This window comes from Serinus canaria, chromosome 3 (genome assembly GCF_022539315.1).
Source record: "Serinus canaria isolate serCan28SL12 chromosome 3, serCan2020, whole genome shotgun sequence".
NCBI lineage: Eukaryota > Metazoa > Chordata > Aves > Passeriformes > Fringillidae > Serinus > Serinus canaria.
Window position 1 is genome coordinate 17,884,086 of NC_066316.1, and position 16,117 is coordinate 17,900,202.

At 41.0% G+C, this 16,117-nt stretch overlaps 2 protein-coding genes across 2 annotated transcripts; both read left to right on the plus strand.

Annotated features, from left to right (window-relative positions):
• Positions 1–4,066: 4,066 nt before the first annotated feature.
• LOC103822195 (toll-like receptor 5) lies at positions 4,067–14,468 on the plus strand. The gene is given in 7 exon segments (XM_050973023.1): positions 4,067–4,247; positions 8,578–8,630; positions 12,952–13,471; positions 13,474–13,646; positions 13,648–13,718; positions 13,720–14,272; positions 14,274–14,468. Coding segments are annotated over 7 exon segments (1,746 nt in total).
• Positions 14,469–14,950: 482 nt separating this feature from the next.
• Positions 14,951–15,656, plus strand: LOC108963086 (toll-like receptor 5). The gene is given in 2 exon segments (XM_050972283.1): positions 14,951–15,051; positions 15,053–15,656. Coding segments are annotated over 2 exon segments (705 nt in total).
• Positions 15,657–16,117: the final 461 nt, after the last annotated feature.

Consider the following 16,117-nt stretch of genomic DNA (forward strand, 5'->3'; position numbering starts at 1 on the left):
GAAGGAAACATTTCCTTTCATGAAAGGAAACAAAAAAAGGAAACAAAATCTTTTGAGTTCAATCAGGCTAAATTTGGCAAAGTTTGGTCCGTTTACCTATACTTATGTCATCCTATTCCATTTTTTTTTTTTTCCTCGTCTCTTTGTTTGACTTCATTTCATGATTTTGGGATTACATAAAGTATGATTTTGAAACATTTTGGTCATTTTCATTACAGGTAATTTCATCCCAATACATTAGGTTGTAGTTATTCCATTGAAAAATTTTATTTTTCTTTCTTTCAACTGCATCTTGTAATATATCTCCTTTGAACAGAGTTTGTCACACTTTCTTTTTTGAAGTTAAGATTTTATTGAATTTAATTGAAAGAAATTCTTCATTTAATGATAAGAAATGAATACTTGAGAATTAAATGAGGATTAATTTGGCAAGGCTTGGTCCATCTCTTTGGATTTCCAATACCTGGACGGGAACCAGTCCCTTTTCAAAGGAAAACAATACTCAGCCCCCAGTGTCTTGGAGTCAGCTCAGAGGTGGCATTTGGGGCTCTAAGGATAGCCAGAGTCCTAGTTGGTGGGAGCTTTGTTCTGGGAGAAATACCGTGTGATTTGTGAATTTTGGAGGCAGCACCCCACTGTCCATCAGTGCGACTGGATGTGAACCACAGCCATTTTCCATGGGGAAAAAACCTTTTCCCCCAGTGTCTCAGGTTCAGCTCAGCAGTGGCATTTGGTGCTTCAGTGGCAGCCAGAAATTTAGGTATTGGCAGCTGTAGTATATGATAGAGATAATTCATGCTTTGTAATTGTATAAAAATTATAAGATCCAACCATGCCTCTGACCCCCATGGCCAGAGTCAGGGCCTTCTTTCTATTCAAAGATTTCCCAGACTTGCCCAAATAAAATCATGACTATTAACGAATGACTGAGTCCTTCTCAGGCAATCATCGGCCATTTCCCAGGAATGTCCAGAACATTCACAGAACACACCTGGAAGAGATTACATCGAGGACTGGGAACCGTCTTGGCTACAACTGAAAAGAGGACTATCTCGAGGACCCCAGACAGCCATCTGAACCTATGGACTAACTTTTGTACAGAACTGAATCTGTATAGTCCCCATTATACACATGAAGGGACTTACAGAAATCTTAGATAATTTCTGCTTTAGGCGGAATAAACTGTATATAAGCTGGATACCAGGAACAGCTGGTGTGAAACACTGGGGAGACGCTGACACTACGTCCATCCAATCCAGGTTCACCCAGCGTCAAAGTCTGGGATTGACGCTGTCTTGGCTGTGGCGGTTTTATAATATTCTGTCTGGTTGTTGATCTAATAAATTTATGAAATTTTTTTTATAAATTTGGCTGCCGATTTGATGATTTACAACAGCAGCTTTGATCTAGAGAAGTCCTACCATTTTCACAATTTTAGAAGGCAGTAGCACACTTTTGGCCACTGTCTGTTGCTCATATAATCCTATTGGCTTTTATTGTTTTCACTTTGCTGCAAAATTTTCCTTTTCTTTAAGCATTTTATTTCATTAATTTAATCTCTTGTCTTTTTGTTTGATTTAATTTCCTGATTTTGGGATTTCAGTAAGTATAATTCTGCCAAATTTTGGTCCTTTTCACTACCTCATTTCACTGCAATCCATTTGGTTTTAGTCATTCCATTTCTGAATTTTTCTTTTTCAATTGCATTTTATTTCATCCTCCTTTCCCGAGTGTTTGTTACACTTTCTTTTCTGATTTCAAGATTTCAAGTGCAGGGAAATGGACCAAATGTTGCCAAATAGATCCTCATTGGAATCGCAAGATTTCATTTCCTTTCGTGAAATAAAGAATTTCCTTATATGAAAGGAAATAAAATCTCCAAGTCAGAGAACAAAGTGAAACAAACTGACTGGGGTGAACTTATAATGAAGTGAAATTCAGTTTAAAGAAATAAAAGCAAATTCTGAATTAAGTGATTGTAATCTCATGTAGTGAGATTATATGAAGTGCTCCTCTTTGCATGTCTTTTGTAGTTGCAATGTCCCTGGAGGCTTAGGCTTTATGCTATGCAATCACTTATAAGTACTTAGTACAGGAGTGACATAGGTATAAGTAACTAAAGGTACATAACACAGATTAGTATGAAAATAGGCTCTTTGGTGTCATCTCCGGCCCAGTTGATTCCATAAAAAGCAGAACAGCTTAAGAAGGAAAGAGTAAGAATTTCCTGTCTAGATATTCTCATTGTCTGGTGGGAGACCAGGGGACATCAGGGACAGAAGCAGAGTTCACAAAGAGGAGGATCCAGAAGGAGTGATCTGGACAGGAGAAGGGTCCACAACTTGGTGTCACTTCTGAGCAAGAGCTGCCTTAGGCACTTAATTCCAAAACAGACTGACATTTAGGCAACCCCAAGAGAGTCAAGACTCATTTTATTTAATAATCTTAAAACATGGCCCTCAGTGCTGCATTTCCAGCTGTCCAGATTAGTTGATGCTTTGGTTAACAAGATGTATATTGTAGATCCAGTGCTTTAGGCTCCCATGTCTCCCACGCAATGTTAGTGAATCCCCAGCTCTCTCCTGTGGATATGGCCATGCAAAAGTGAGCTCAAGAGTTAGCTCAGAGATGGTCACTTTTTAAAATAGCATCAATTTCCAGAAATTTTATCTAAATGTAACACCTAAATGACTATAACCTAAATTACTGTAATTTTTTAAAAATAAAAGTTACCCTGTCCTCTCTTTTACCTCCCCTTTTCATTCCTGGATTGCTCTCTAAGAATTACAGTAACTGGCAAATAAATCACTTCAGTTACCAATATATCATTCAATCCTAACTTCTTTAGGAAGACTAAGTATTCCACTTAGTATAAGGCAATGTAGGAAATGGAATGGAATGGTCATTATAAATAGAAAAATAATGTGAGTGGAGGATCACCTGCTTACAGTTATCTGGGGTCACATTAAGGGCAGATCAGAGAGTCAGCTGTACTGGGGGTAAGAGACAGAGATGTGCTGGCTCTTTGCACCTGAGAAAAAAACAACAAAAAAACCCCAGAAGAAACAGCTCAAGCACCAAGCAGCTAGCAAACACAAATGTTCATGTTTCTTAGACTTCGAGTTGAGTCAGTCTGACAATCTCCTAAAGATTAAAATGCAGCAAAGCCCATAAAAGTTGCCTCCTGTGCTCTGGCTGCACACCTCAGTCTAGTTTTCCCGGGCCTGACCCTCTCCCATGGAATCATGGAATAGTTTGGGTTAGAAGGGACCATAAAGATCATCCAGTTTCAACCACCCTGCCATGGGCATGGACACCTTCCACAAAACCAGGATGCTCAAAGCCCCATCCATCCTGGCCTTGAAGGGGTATCCACAACTTCTCTGAGAAAGCTGTTCCAGTGCCTCACCACCTTCACAGTGAAGAATTTCTTTCTCCTAATATCTAATCCAAACCTAATCTAAATTCTGTCAGTTTAAAGTCATTCACCCTTGTCCCATCCTTTGTAAAAAGTCCTTCTCCTGCCCTCTTGTGGGCACCCTTTAAGTACTGGTAGGCGCTCTGAGGTCTCCTTGGAGCCCTCTCTTCTCCAGACTGGACAACTCCACCTGTCTCAGCCTGTCTTTACAGGAGAGATGCTCCAGGCCTCTAAGAATCTTTGTGACCCTCCTCTGGAGCTGGTCCAACACTTCACTTCGTTCTTTTATTGGGGCCCTAGAGTTCTGTATCCAGCAGCCGATCTTGGAAAGCCAGGGAAGGTTTCCATTCTACTGGGGAATTTACCTTCCAGTGCTTCTTCCCTGATGATTCTACCTTTGTTTGTTTGTTTGTTTGTTCTTGTTTGTTTGTTGTTTTTTGTTTTTTCCCGTTTCATATCCACATAACCACCACTTCCCTCTAGTCCTAACCCCTCCGGCCCCCCCTCTCCCTGGCACTGCGTGAGTGAGCCGATCAGCCACACTGCTTCTTCCCGCTCTCCCTGGGGCGGTGCTTCTCCCGCCGGACCCGCGCACCAGCCATTCCCGGCAGCTAGAGGACGCCCTCCCGCTCCAGCCGCCCAGTGCGTATGTGGGAGCAACGGGTGGAACGGGGACCAAGGCGGGGAACAGGGAAGTTCTTCCCGGCCGCGTTTCCGTGCGAGGCCGCTCCGCCTCAGAGCGCTGGCGGTGGCGTCGGGACGCAGGACCGGGATGCGGGAGAGAGCCATAGCCCTACACGGGTCCGTCACAGCCCACGGCACTCCAAGGGTCAGTCTTCACCCTCTCTTCCCACCTTCGACCGCCCCTCTTTCCACTGTCCCTTTAAGCCACCAAGAAATAAGGTTTTCCAGCCCTAGAAGAATGTTTTGGCAGCAGGGTTTCACTTCGAATTTTTCAGAGCACTATATAACTTGGCACTCATTCGCTTTCTCTGCCCGAGGCGGTCAGGGATTACTACACACTTTTTTTTTTTTTTTTTTTTTTTTTTTTTTTTTTTTTTTTTTTGGGGGAAAAAAATAGATCTGCGGGGTACGAAGTCCCTAAGAGGCACAAAAGTGTTGGAGGTGGGACTTGATAAGACAAGACTACACCTGCACCTGGCCTTTGAAGAGTCCAGTTTGTGGGATTTCAGCTAGTTCCACCCTGGACTTCAGTACTTGAGAACTTGGGCATAAAGTGTTTTGCTTTTGCAGACATCCAACAGCGCCCCAGTCTGGCAGGGCTGACTGGCCAGCATCTAACCTGGCTAACACATGGCATAGGTGTTGTCTGGCAGGTTTCTAGCTCTGACCTAGCATAAAGCACAGCAGCATTGTAAAATGGAGAAGTGAGCTGTTGCTGTATATCTTTAATTCCATGACAGGGAGCATTCACACGGGTCACGGGAGAGTTCAGTCCATCAAATCTCTGCCCAAGGGTGAATGAGACGTGTCCTCCTCTTAATTGGCAACAGGCTAATTTTGGCCATCTCCAGCTTCCTTGTGAAGCTGTGTCATTATGCAAGAACTTTCGGAAGCTGTGTAAGGTGCTGAAAGACAGGAACTAGAGGACAGGGCTAGAAGGACCTCCACAGTGTTCTCTAAGGATGGTTTCTGGGTTCAACACATGCATAATGAGAACATGGAAGCAGCCCAGAGCAGATCTTCCCTAAGCCCCATACAAAGCATCCCCCAACCCCTCATTAGGCTGAAACATGATTTAGAGAATCTTGAACATTATTCACTCAGTTGGAAGAGCTATAACGGAAGAGGAGAGTGCCTCCTGTCCAAAATATCCAGTGCTTCCACAGTTAGTGGGTATGAGTGTGAGAAAAAGGTTTGGTGTTGCAATTGCAAAGAAAACAGAGCTGACTCTAGCTGTTTTGCTTGACAGAATAAAGTGCTAAATAAAGGCATAGCTGGCTTTCTCTATGGAAAGAGCTGGGTAGGGAGATAATTTAAACTATAACCTGCATAGGGATTTCTGTTTTGGCAGTCCCTTGGTGTCTGACTGCAGATCTTTATGGATTCAGAAATCAGGTGCATGTTCTTCTAGATGCACTGCATGGAGTGTGTCACTCAGTCGCCTCCTTCCACTGTATACACCTTTCATCAGCTCAGCCTGTGTGACAGCTGTTCTTCCTGGTTGGGTTGGGATTATCTTGTGTAAGGGCAATCAGTGGATAAGCAATTGATCTGGGATGTATATGCAGGTGAGCCCTAGGATGCTCCTGCCATGCTGGGAATTGATGGAACAGCTCCCTCACCAATAGCCTCCCACAGGAATGGTTTCAGGAAGGCCAGCTCCTTTTCTACTTTCTTTACTTGGTAGGTCTTCATTGCATCACAGTTTTGACAGTCCAGAGTTTTGTCAGCCATACTAGTGAGTGAAATTTTCACATTTTTCTCCCCTGCCACCAAGAACAAACTCAAATTCTTTCAGATCTAAATCCTATTTCAAATAAATTTAAACATCTTGATTCCAGGAATTTCACCTAAAAGCTGGGCAGATTTTATCTCTCTTTGTATTATATTTATGGTCCTGTTATCACTGGACATTTGCAGCAATCTTTTGATTGCTTTTTTAAACTGCATGTGCAGAAAAAATACTTGAAAAAGCAAACATCTCTTTTATAATTTGTTCCATTTGGCTCCACATGTTCAGGAATCTGTTTCCATACTTTTAAAGTAGTTCTCTAATAATTAATGTGCCCGGATTTGGTCCCAGAAGTGCAGGAGTGGTAACCATGCCATTCCCCCTCTGGCTGATCACCATTACTCATCTTTGCTGACTTGAGGCTACCAAACCAGTACCACTATTTTATGCCTGACAACTGTTTCACAGGCATGACAGCACCGATGAGCTTTATAAAAAGGTGAGACCTTTAAAAAAGACTGTACAGAGCTCTGCTTGTGACCCCAGGAGTTACAATCAGACTGTAACTGCTGCTTCTCCAGCTTGCCAAGAATTGACTGCTTCCTGAAGGATTTCTGTCTCATCTGTGAAAACTAGCTTCCTGTAACTTAAAAACTTGACTGTCATTCCTAAGACTCCTTTCCTATTATCACTTTGATCTTTTCCAGGTGAGAGCTTAAATCCTGGCTGCTTCTAATTATCCTGGAAGCACAAAAAAAGAACATTGTGTCCCTGGGCTAAATCCAGTTTCTGAAAAACACAGTCCAAAGTTATAGCAAAGAGGGAGGGGAAACTAACAGGAAGGAAGGAGAATTTTTTTCCCCCAGGGTGGCTTCTGGTGTAGACCAGGCAGTTCTTACATGACAGGTTTCAAAGAATAAGGAAAACATGGGCTCAAGATGTGAGGTAAGGATCCCTGAGTGGTAAGTGTGACTGCCCACAGGTGGTTTGTGCAACCTAGAATGAGTGTCACTGCTGGTAAACAACAGTAGCAGAAACTTTGGAAAAACAAACCCCCACCAAATGAAAAGCCTCCAAACCTTCAAATGAATCCTCATTGTCCTCACTAAAGCTGTATTTCTCTAGGAGCTGGAAGACTGGTTGTGGGTCCTCTTTGAGGCCCAGCTGAGGCCCTTTCTGCCTTTGTGCTGTCCTGTGACACACAGGGCAGAGCTGGGCTGCCCAGGGCTGGCTCATGGACCAGTGCCCAGTGCTTGGGCCATACTGGGACAAACAACCCAGCTGGCTGCTGGGGAGGGACATGAACAGGCTGGCCCAGCTCATGAGGGACACACTCAAAACTGTGCTAGAGGCTGAAAACAGCTGAGCTATGGCCAAAAGCTGAGGTCTGGGGCTAGGACTCTCTCTCAGCTTATTCAGCTTACTCTTGTCCTCCACAGAGTAGCCCAAGTCTGTTTTCAAGTTTATTTTTCTGTCCTTTTTGGGACTGCTCTCTTGTAAAGAGCTGTTACACTATAATTAGTGGAATCACATCTGTCTTGGTGTGTTTGCATCTCATCATATAATCTGATGGGATATCAAAACAAACAAATAAATACAAACAGAAAGTAGATCATTACACCCAAACCAGTACTGGCTTTTATAGTCTTTCTGCTCTGTCAGGTCATTAAATGCCTTAACTGCCTTATGCTTTTCTCCATCAATGATAGGAGCTGTCACAGTGCACAATTACCTTGTAAGATGCTTCCTGATTTTAAAAGAAAATTTGCTATATTTGATTTAAGCATCGTGGCAACTTAAGGGAGAAACTGAGGGGGTGAGATGGGGCACATTCATCAATCATCTGATGAATGAAATAGTTGAAATAGTTTCTGTTTTAGATCTTAATTGGCTAGAGGGGCCCCATGACAAAAAGTGTGTTTATACTGCACAACTTTTTATGAGCACAAATGCATATATTGTCATGGCCTAAAGCCCAGTCAAAAGCTTGGAGCTTTGTTTTTGTTTCATTTAGTAGATTTTATCTAATCAGATAACATCAGCAATACAAATTTTCACAATAGTAGTTGGACTTTATCTGACCAGCCTAAGAACAAAGGCTTCCTGTTTTGCAATATTTCTTTCAAGATCTTTTCTATGACCAAAATAAATATTACAAACTCCTTGTCAGTAGGCTTTCTGTTAGATTAAAAGAAAAAGGATGCTCTTTGAAGGTCTTTGTGGGTTTTTTCCCTGAGAAATTTTACCAAGCACCAAATACAAACAGTCCTTCACAGTCAGTGAATATCACCAGCCTCTGGGAAAGATAATCATAATTTTTGCCACAAGTGAGGAAAATATGAATGATACTAGGGCATCAGACAATGATGTTTTGTTCTGTACTTTCTCCAAGAAGTAGAAATGATTCTCATTTCTCTACAGAATTGTGACCTGGGAAGATAAAGAGAAGGCTCCACAAGGGAGACACTCCTTTGGATGGCTGGAAGGTGCCCAAGATCTGAAGAAGGAGATTGAGACATCGTTGTCTATTAAGGTGAATTTTCTTGGGTTTAGACAGCAATTGCACAGCAGCTTCTCCAGCACATTTTTGTTGAGGGTGTGGAAAGAGGAGCAACAAGTGCTTTCTAAATTTCCGTAAGAGAGTTGCTGCTCTGTCATGAATAACAAAAAGATACAGTCTGAGCCCTCCTTTTCAGATTTACTCCAGGCCCTGCTTACTGACAGTCCCTCTGGGTGTCCTCAGGACAACACAGTGATGCTGAGATAGAAAGGCTTTCCTACAGCATCGACTCCCAGGTACTGCCAATTCCCATCCTCCCTTGCTGTGGTTTGAAACCAGGTGAGCAAAATCAGGTTTTAAAACAGTGAGTACAATACGGAAGATCAACTCCAGATGACTCAAAGCCTTCCCACTTTTCCCCTTCCCTTTACTACTTACCCTTTCCAACATCAGTGCAGTAGAAGGAAACAAAATCTCGCATGCTGGGTTCTGGTTCTCGGAACTTCAGTGCTCCAGTTTTCAATAATGAAAATTTTCAATAATTGTCAGGGCAAGAGGATATAGACTCAAGCTCCACCAGGAGGGTTCAGGTTGGACATTCAGGAGGAATTTTTTCACTGAAAGGGTGTTTAAACATTGGAAGTGGCAGCCCAGAGAGGTGGCGGAGTCACCATCCGTGGAAGTGTTCAAGAAACAACTGGACCTGGCAATTATTGCTATCATTTAGCTGACATGGTGGTGTTTGGCCAAAGGTTGGACTCAGTGATCTTGGTGGTCTTTTCCAACCGTAAAGATTCTGTGACTATATGATTCTGTGAATTGAGCATTAACACATCCCTTCATCTCCATGTCCCTGCACAGACAGGTAATTGAATGGGATGATCCTCATTTTGTGGGAGGAATATTCTTCCCAAAAGGTTTTACATGCTAATGTACAGTGGTGAAGGGTTGCATAAACTGCTACATGATGGGATTCTGATAATTACAAACCTTTGCTGTCTTTGGGACCAGCAGTAAGAGGCAGTTCTTAGTACCAGCGTCCCACTGCTGCTCATGGGTTCAGGGAAAAAGGTAATAACTTAGGCAGAAAGGGAGCAAAGAGTTTACTAGTAAAATCTTGCTTGACACTAAACCAGAGCAGAGTTGGAGTGTAACAACTGTTGAAAGATTGTTAGATGGTTTTTTAGCTCACAAAAATGTGGAAAAGCAGGTCAACATAAAAGAAAAGATCTCTAAAAATATTTCCTCGTTTTCTTGTATTCTCATAATAAAAATAAAACTACATTTTAAAATTTAAAACCAAGATTTTCTAATTCTTGCACTCTAAACATTCTGAGCTTTTTCTAACTTCCTATTGTACACATATCTGTTAAATATTGACTTTTAAAGTATTTTCTCTTTGTCACTCCTTTTGATGATGCTGTGATTTTGCCCAAACTTTAAAAACATCCATTTAATTTGGGATGCAATGTAAATGTCCGAAGATAAATGTAATTTAAAACTATTTGTGCTAAACACCTGATATCAAGGTGTCAAGAAGGAGCAATATAATAGTTATCAAATATTAAAAAGGTAACTTGGTGTTTTGTTTTCAAAGTTCAAGCAAAGAGAAAAGGAAAAAAGTAAACAAGATCTTGAATGACCTGCTGTATGTTTAGCTGTGTCTTTTTTTAATAACCTACAATATTTTGTAGTCACAACAAACATTATATAGTTTACTGCTTATGAAGTCCCCTTTAAAAGTGCATGCTAGGTCAAAAAAGAGGTTAGTAGGTACAATTATTTTTTAGTACTTGGAATTATTCCCCATAGAAGTTAAGATTTCTTCATGATTATTTTTAAGTGCAGTACACAGACAACCCCTTTAGGGCTAATAAATTGCTCTGTTCTTTATTGTGCTCAATAAAAGAGAATTTTGATGCTCACTGCCTGTAATTTGATTTCCTTTGCAGCACATCCTAAATTCCTTAGTGAGACAAAACATGAATGAAGTTTGAATCTCAGGACTTCAGACATCAACTCCTATCGTACATCCCTAATCTCTTTTACTTTCAAGGATCAGAGCTTGTCTCAAGCACATGAGATTGTCTTAAAAATTACAAGATCACTATTTTAAATTGTGAGCTATGTGGGTTTCCCACTTAGTGTTTAAACCTCTAGGGTGAAAATTCACAGCCTCATTCCAGTAGTCAAAGCTGCTGCAAGGGAAGGTTTTAATATAATCAGATGACTTGGAGAACATCACCAAAAATGTTTGATACAGTGGCATCATGTCAGTTATAGGACTGGATTGTGTTGTAGTATCCTTGTACTTTCTATGGAGCAGATAGTCTCTAAAAATTGGCTGGATCCTTCCTTTGGTTTTTGCAGTGGGAATGTCGTAGTGCCTTCTACTGACATACTTTCTGATTTCCCAGGAATTCTGTTGTATGGCAGCAATAAGCATATTTTAAATTTAATTTAATAGTGCAGTGTTCTAGATGGAGTTTTGTTCTTGCTCTTTAAAGAGGGAGGCATGCACAAATCAGAACAGTAATTGCTCAAAGCCCCACTATTTTCCTCTCTGCAGTAGATCTACTTTGCAGACATTAGATGGGGGTTTTATTCTACAAGAATTCACACTTACCAATCTTTAAGCAAATTGTGCTGGAGGACACAAAAAATCATCATTAACTTATCATTTCATTTCAGTAAATGCTTGGCTAAAAGCAGAAGCAGATGGTTGCGATCTTAGTTAGAAGGTTAAGAGTTTTTTTAAAACTACACTACACAAACAACCACTTTAGGGCTAATAATTTGCTCTGTTCTTTACCATGATCAGTAAAAAAGACCTTCCTTGCTCTGAAGAGGTTCTTGTCTCAGATTAAAAGGGCGACAGGCAGACAGAGGGCGTAATGCAAGAAAAATAGAGAGTGGGAATAAATAGATTCATCAGTAAGCTGCATAAATTGTGCTATGCACCTTTTTGTATAATTTAGGAATTTACAGTTTGGGAAATGTAGTTTTTCATAAAACATGAAATCTTGCAGTTTCTGGTTACTGCTTTTGTTTAGTTTTGTTCCGTCACTGTTAGTTGTGTTCCTGGTTATACTTTTTAAACTATTTTACAGCCATTTCCAGAACATTTTTTCACATTGTCAGGTTAATCTGAGGCTCAAGGAGCCTCAAAAGAGGTTCCTCTCTTTAAGAACTCATGGCTTTTAGGCACCTCTCTGTGTTAACAGTCTGAATTCCAAACAGGTGACAAGGAAAAGAGCAGCATTTTCCTGCACTCTGTTGAGGTGGCTGCACTTTTACTTGGCCAATCCAAACTGTTTTAGCCTTTTTGGAAAAACTAATTAAGGAGTTAAGCTAATACCCCATCATTACTTGTTCCATGGTGCAGATTAAATAGCAAGGCCAAGATTTTTACTCTCATCTGGTGGGGTTTTAAGGAACTGTCCTGGTTTAGGGCAAATTTGGGAGAAATCCTCCAAAAGGGCCCCCCCCCCAAAAAAGCAAACCCACATAGCCCCTCCCCCCAACCAGTTAGGGAAGAATTTCCTTGGAGAGAAGTGGAAAGAACCTGTTTATTTAACAGGCCAAGCGCTCCCCAGCACAAAAAATGAACAATACCAGATGACAAAACTCATTCACCGCTCTGAAGAGACGACAAATCAGAAAGTCTCTCCTGTGGGTGCTCGCTCTGTTATCAATCTCTCCGGCACTGGGGAAGGCTGCTGCCCAGAGTAGGCCCCCATAGGCCACAAAGTGCAAGCTCCCAGTGCTCCCCAGGTCCTAGTCTGGGGCAGATTTCAATGGTTCCAAGAAAAACGAAAAGAAAAACAGTCCAGGGAAAACTCAGACTGCCTCAGCTAGCTGAACTAACTAAAAAGCAAAAGGAGCACTGTGTTCTGCCCTGTCCTTGCCCAGACAACAACAGTGGAGTTCTGTGTTCAAGCAGACTGTGGGGGAGAGTGCAGCTGATAATGAAACTCCATGCTTCTTTTTCTCCTCCCTCCCTGCACTGTCAGAGCCAGTCTTGAAGGCACAGAATGTAATATCCAGCATAAACAGAAAACCTGATTTGACATACAGGTATCATAATGTCAGCCTAGGACAGGAACATAAAGGAGAGTTACTTTTTAGATTTTAGGAGGTCCTCACATTTTTTTGGGGATGCATGTTCTGACCAAACAGACTATCAGGTGATGCTTGTTAGATTTCAGAGAAAGGATAAATCCCAAATTACAAGTCATTTTTAGGGTGACATTAGTCCTCTATTCTACAGCTGTTAAAAATGTGCTCTGAAACTCACTGCAAAACCAGCCAACTCCTGAACTAATTCTCACTGTTGTCACTTCTTTTCACATAGGTTCATGATGTTGTGCCATCAGCTCCTTCTTTTCTTGGGGCTGTCACCAGCTAGTGGCGTGTGTGCATCTAGAAGGGGCTACTCAGAAGCTCAAGTCTCCATATATTTTTTCTGCGGCCTCACAGATGTTCCACCTGTGCCAAAGGATATAGTGACGCTTTTCCTGACTTAAAACTATATCAGAAAAGTGATTTCATTCCCACTGCTGGAGCACTTGTGGCTGTTGGAAATCGGAACCCAGTTAGTCCATCCTGTTACCATAGGAAAAAGCATTCAGGAACCTGCCAAACCTTCATATCTTAGACTTGGGAGACAATAAGATTCTTCAATTGCATCTTGATGCTTTTATAGACTTGACAAGCCTGACTGTTCTCCATCTGTTTCACAATTCCCTCGGAGATTCCATCCTGGAAGAATGTTACTTTCAAGATTTGAGATCCTTGCAAGAATTGGATCTTTCAATGAATGAAATCACAAAACTTCATCCCCACCCCTCATTTTATAATCTAACGGCCTTGAAAAGTGTGAACCTGAAATTCAACAAGTTATCCAACTTTTGTCAAACCAATCTTACCAGCTTCCAAGGAAAACACTCTTTATTTTTTAACCTCAGTTCTAATCATTTGTACAAGACAGAAGATGTGGCCTGGGCCAAGTGCCCCAGTCCTTTCAAAAATATTACATTTGGCTCACTAGACCTTAGGGACAATGGCTTGAGCACAGAGAGAGTCCAGTATCTCTGTACAACCATTGAAGGGACTCAAATAACTTCTTTAAAATTAGCAGTCCTATAATGGGTTCAGGATTTGCCTTTGATAATTTAAAAAATCCAGATGGTTCTACTTTTGCAGGACTAGGAAGAAGTAATCTAAGGTTCTTTGATATTTCACAGGGTTGCATTTTCTCTCTCAATTCTTTAGTCTTTCAAAGTCTTAGCAACCTGGAATCACTGAACCTTTTCAAAAAACAAGATAAATCAAATTCAAAGGTAAGCATTTTTTGGCTTCAGCAACCTAAAAATTCTCAATCTCAAGTAACCTTCTGGGTGAGTTGTACGATTATACTTTTGCGAGTCTATGTAGTGTAATGTATATTGATTTACAGCAAAATCACATTGGGATGATTGGTAACAAATCATTCAGGTATTTAGTAAATCTGAAAATAACCGATCTCCGAGACAATGCCATTAAAAGACTCCCTTCCTTTCCACATCTGACCTTTTCCTTTTTAGGTGACAGTAAGCTAATGTCTGTAGGTAACAGAGCAATAACTGCAACACATCTCAAATTAAAAAGAAATTGGTTGGCAAAACTAGGTGACCTGTATGTTCTTTTCCAAATTCTAGATCTGCAGTATATCTTCTTAAAACATAACCAGTTCTCTTACTGTGTGAAGAGTGCTAATGTTATAGAAAACAATCAGTTAGTATATCTGGATCTTGGTCAAAATATGTTACAGCTGGTGTGGGAGAGAGATTTCTGTTTGGATGTGTTTGGGGCATTGCCCAAACTTCAAGTTCTACATCTGAATAGCATCTAACTCAGTGGTCCTCCACAGGAGATTTTTAGAGGTCTACCATCTCTTTAAAAGACTTTACCTGGCTTCCAACCTGTTGTCTCATCTTTCTCCTAGGCTTTTCCCACAAAGCCTAACAAACCTAAACTTATCTGGAAACCAGCTGTTTTCCCCTGAGCCTGAAGTCTTTATGACTTTGAGTATTTTGGATATAACACATAATAATTATGTCTATGATTGTGCTTTAAAGAGCCTGCTAGTGTAGCTGAATGAAATAAATGTAACCCTGGCTGGCTCCCAGCCTGACAGGAATGGTGTGTAGCCCCCTGCCTTTGAAGGGGTACTGTCACTGACATGTTTTATGAAAAATCCTTTCCTTAGGATTTTTCCCTCCTGAGAAGCTGAGAGGCCTCAGGCACAAAATGTAAACTATGATTATCTGCTGCTGTGGAATGCAACAGGTGGATCTGTGATTAGTCTCATGTGGTTGTTTCTAATTAATGGCAAATCAATCACAGTCCAGCTGTCCAGACCATCTCGGTCAGCGACATGCCTTTGTTACCCACTCCTGTTCTATTTTAGCTACCCTTCTGATGAAATCCTTTCTTCTATTATTTTAGTATAGCTTTAACATGATATATATCATAAAATAATAAATCAAGCCTTCTGAAACATGGAGTTTCACTCACAATTCTCATCTCTTCCCTCATCCTGGGACCCCTGCGAACACTGCCACAGGGGTCAAATATGACATATGATGGCTGTGATGAAGATGAACTCCAGCAGACACTCAGATTCTCACTCTTCATCTTCTTCTTGGTCATTCTTCTCGTGTTTCTGGTGGCAGTCAATTTTTACTCACTGCCGGGGGATTTGTTTCATCTGGTATAAAACCACCACAGAAAGACGGATAGACAACCAACCACAATCAGTAGATAAAAATGAATACAAATATGATGTATATCTGTGCTACAGCAAAAATTATTTTGAATGGGTCCAGAATTCTTTGCTAAAGCACCTGGACTCACAGTATTTTGATAACAACAGATTTACCTTGTGTTTTGAGGAAAGAGATTTCATGCCTGGTGAAGAACATATGAAAAATATTTGTGATGCCATTTGGAACAGCAGGAAAACAATTTGCATTGTGACCAGGCAGTTCTCCAAAGATGTGTGGTGTGTGCAAGCCTCTAATTTCACCCAGAGCAGGTACTTCTGTGATCTGAAGGATGTCCTCACTTTGGTAGTGATTGAGTCACTCTGTCAGTAACTGAAGAAACACAAAGCAATTTGAAACTTCCTACAAAGGAATCAGTATTTGCAGTGGCCTGAAGATTATCAAGATGTAGAGTGGTTTTTAGATAACCTTTCTTGCCAAATTCTGAAAGAAAAAAAAGTTCAAAGGAAAACTGGTGGTATAGAGCTGCAGCCTGTAGCAACTGTCTCACATTGACTGTGTGAGTTCCTGGCAAATATCACATTTCTAACTGTGCCATGGAAGGAATAAACAGAAGTTGGCTTCATCTTTCCTTGAAAAGACATGCAGAATGGTAACTGTTTCAATATAAATCTTTCAGAACAGAGACAAAGCAACTGGCAGATTTATGAAAGTGCAAATGGACTACATCATGCATTTTCAGAAGAACTGAATGAATCACAGATGCTTCACATTTTGGATGCATCCTCAGGCACTTTAGCCCTGATTTTTGGAGTATTGCTTAAAGGTCTGTTTCAGCTAGAGAAGGATGCTCATGGTTGTTTTCTCAAAGAAAATCCATTATATTGTCCAGGAGTGACTAAAAGTGTTCTCAGGCACTGCCAAGCCAGATAATTGTGGTTCCTGGACCACTTAATTCTGTGCTTGCTGCACTGGTAACTTTTCTTGCTCTGTTTCACATTGTTTTGCACCTTCAT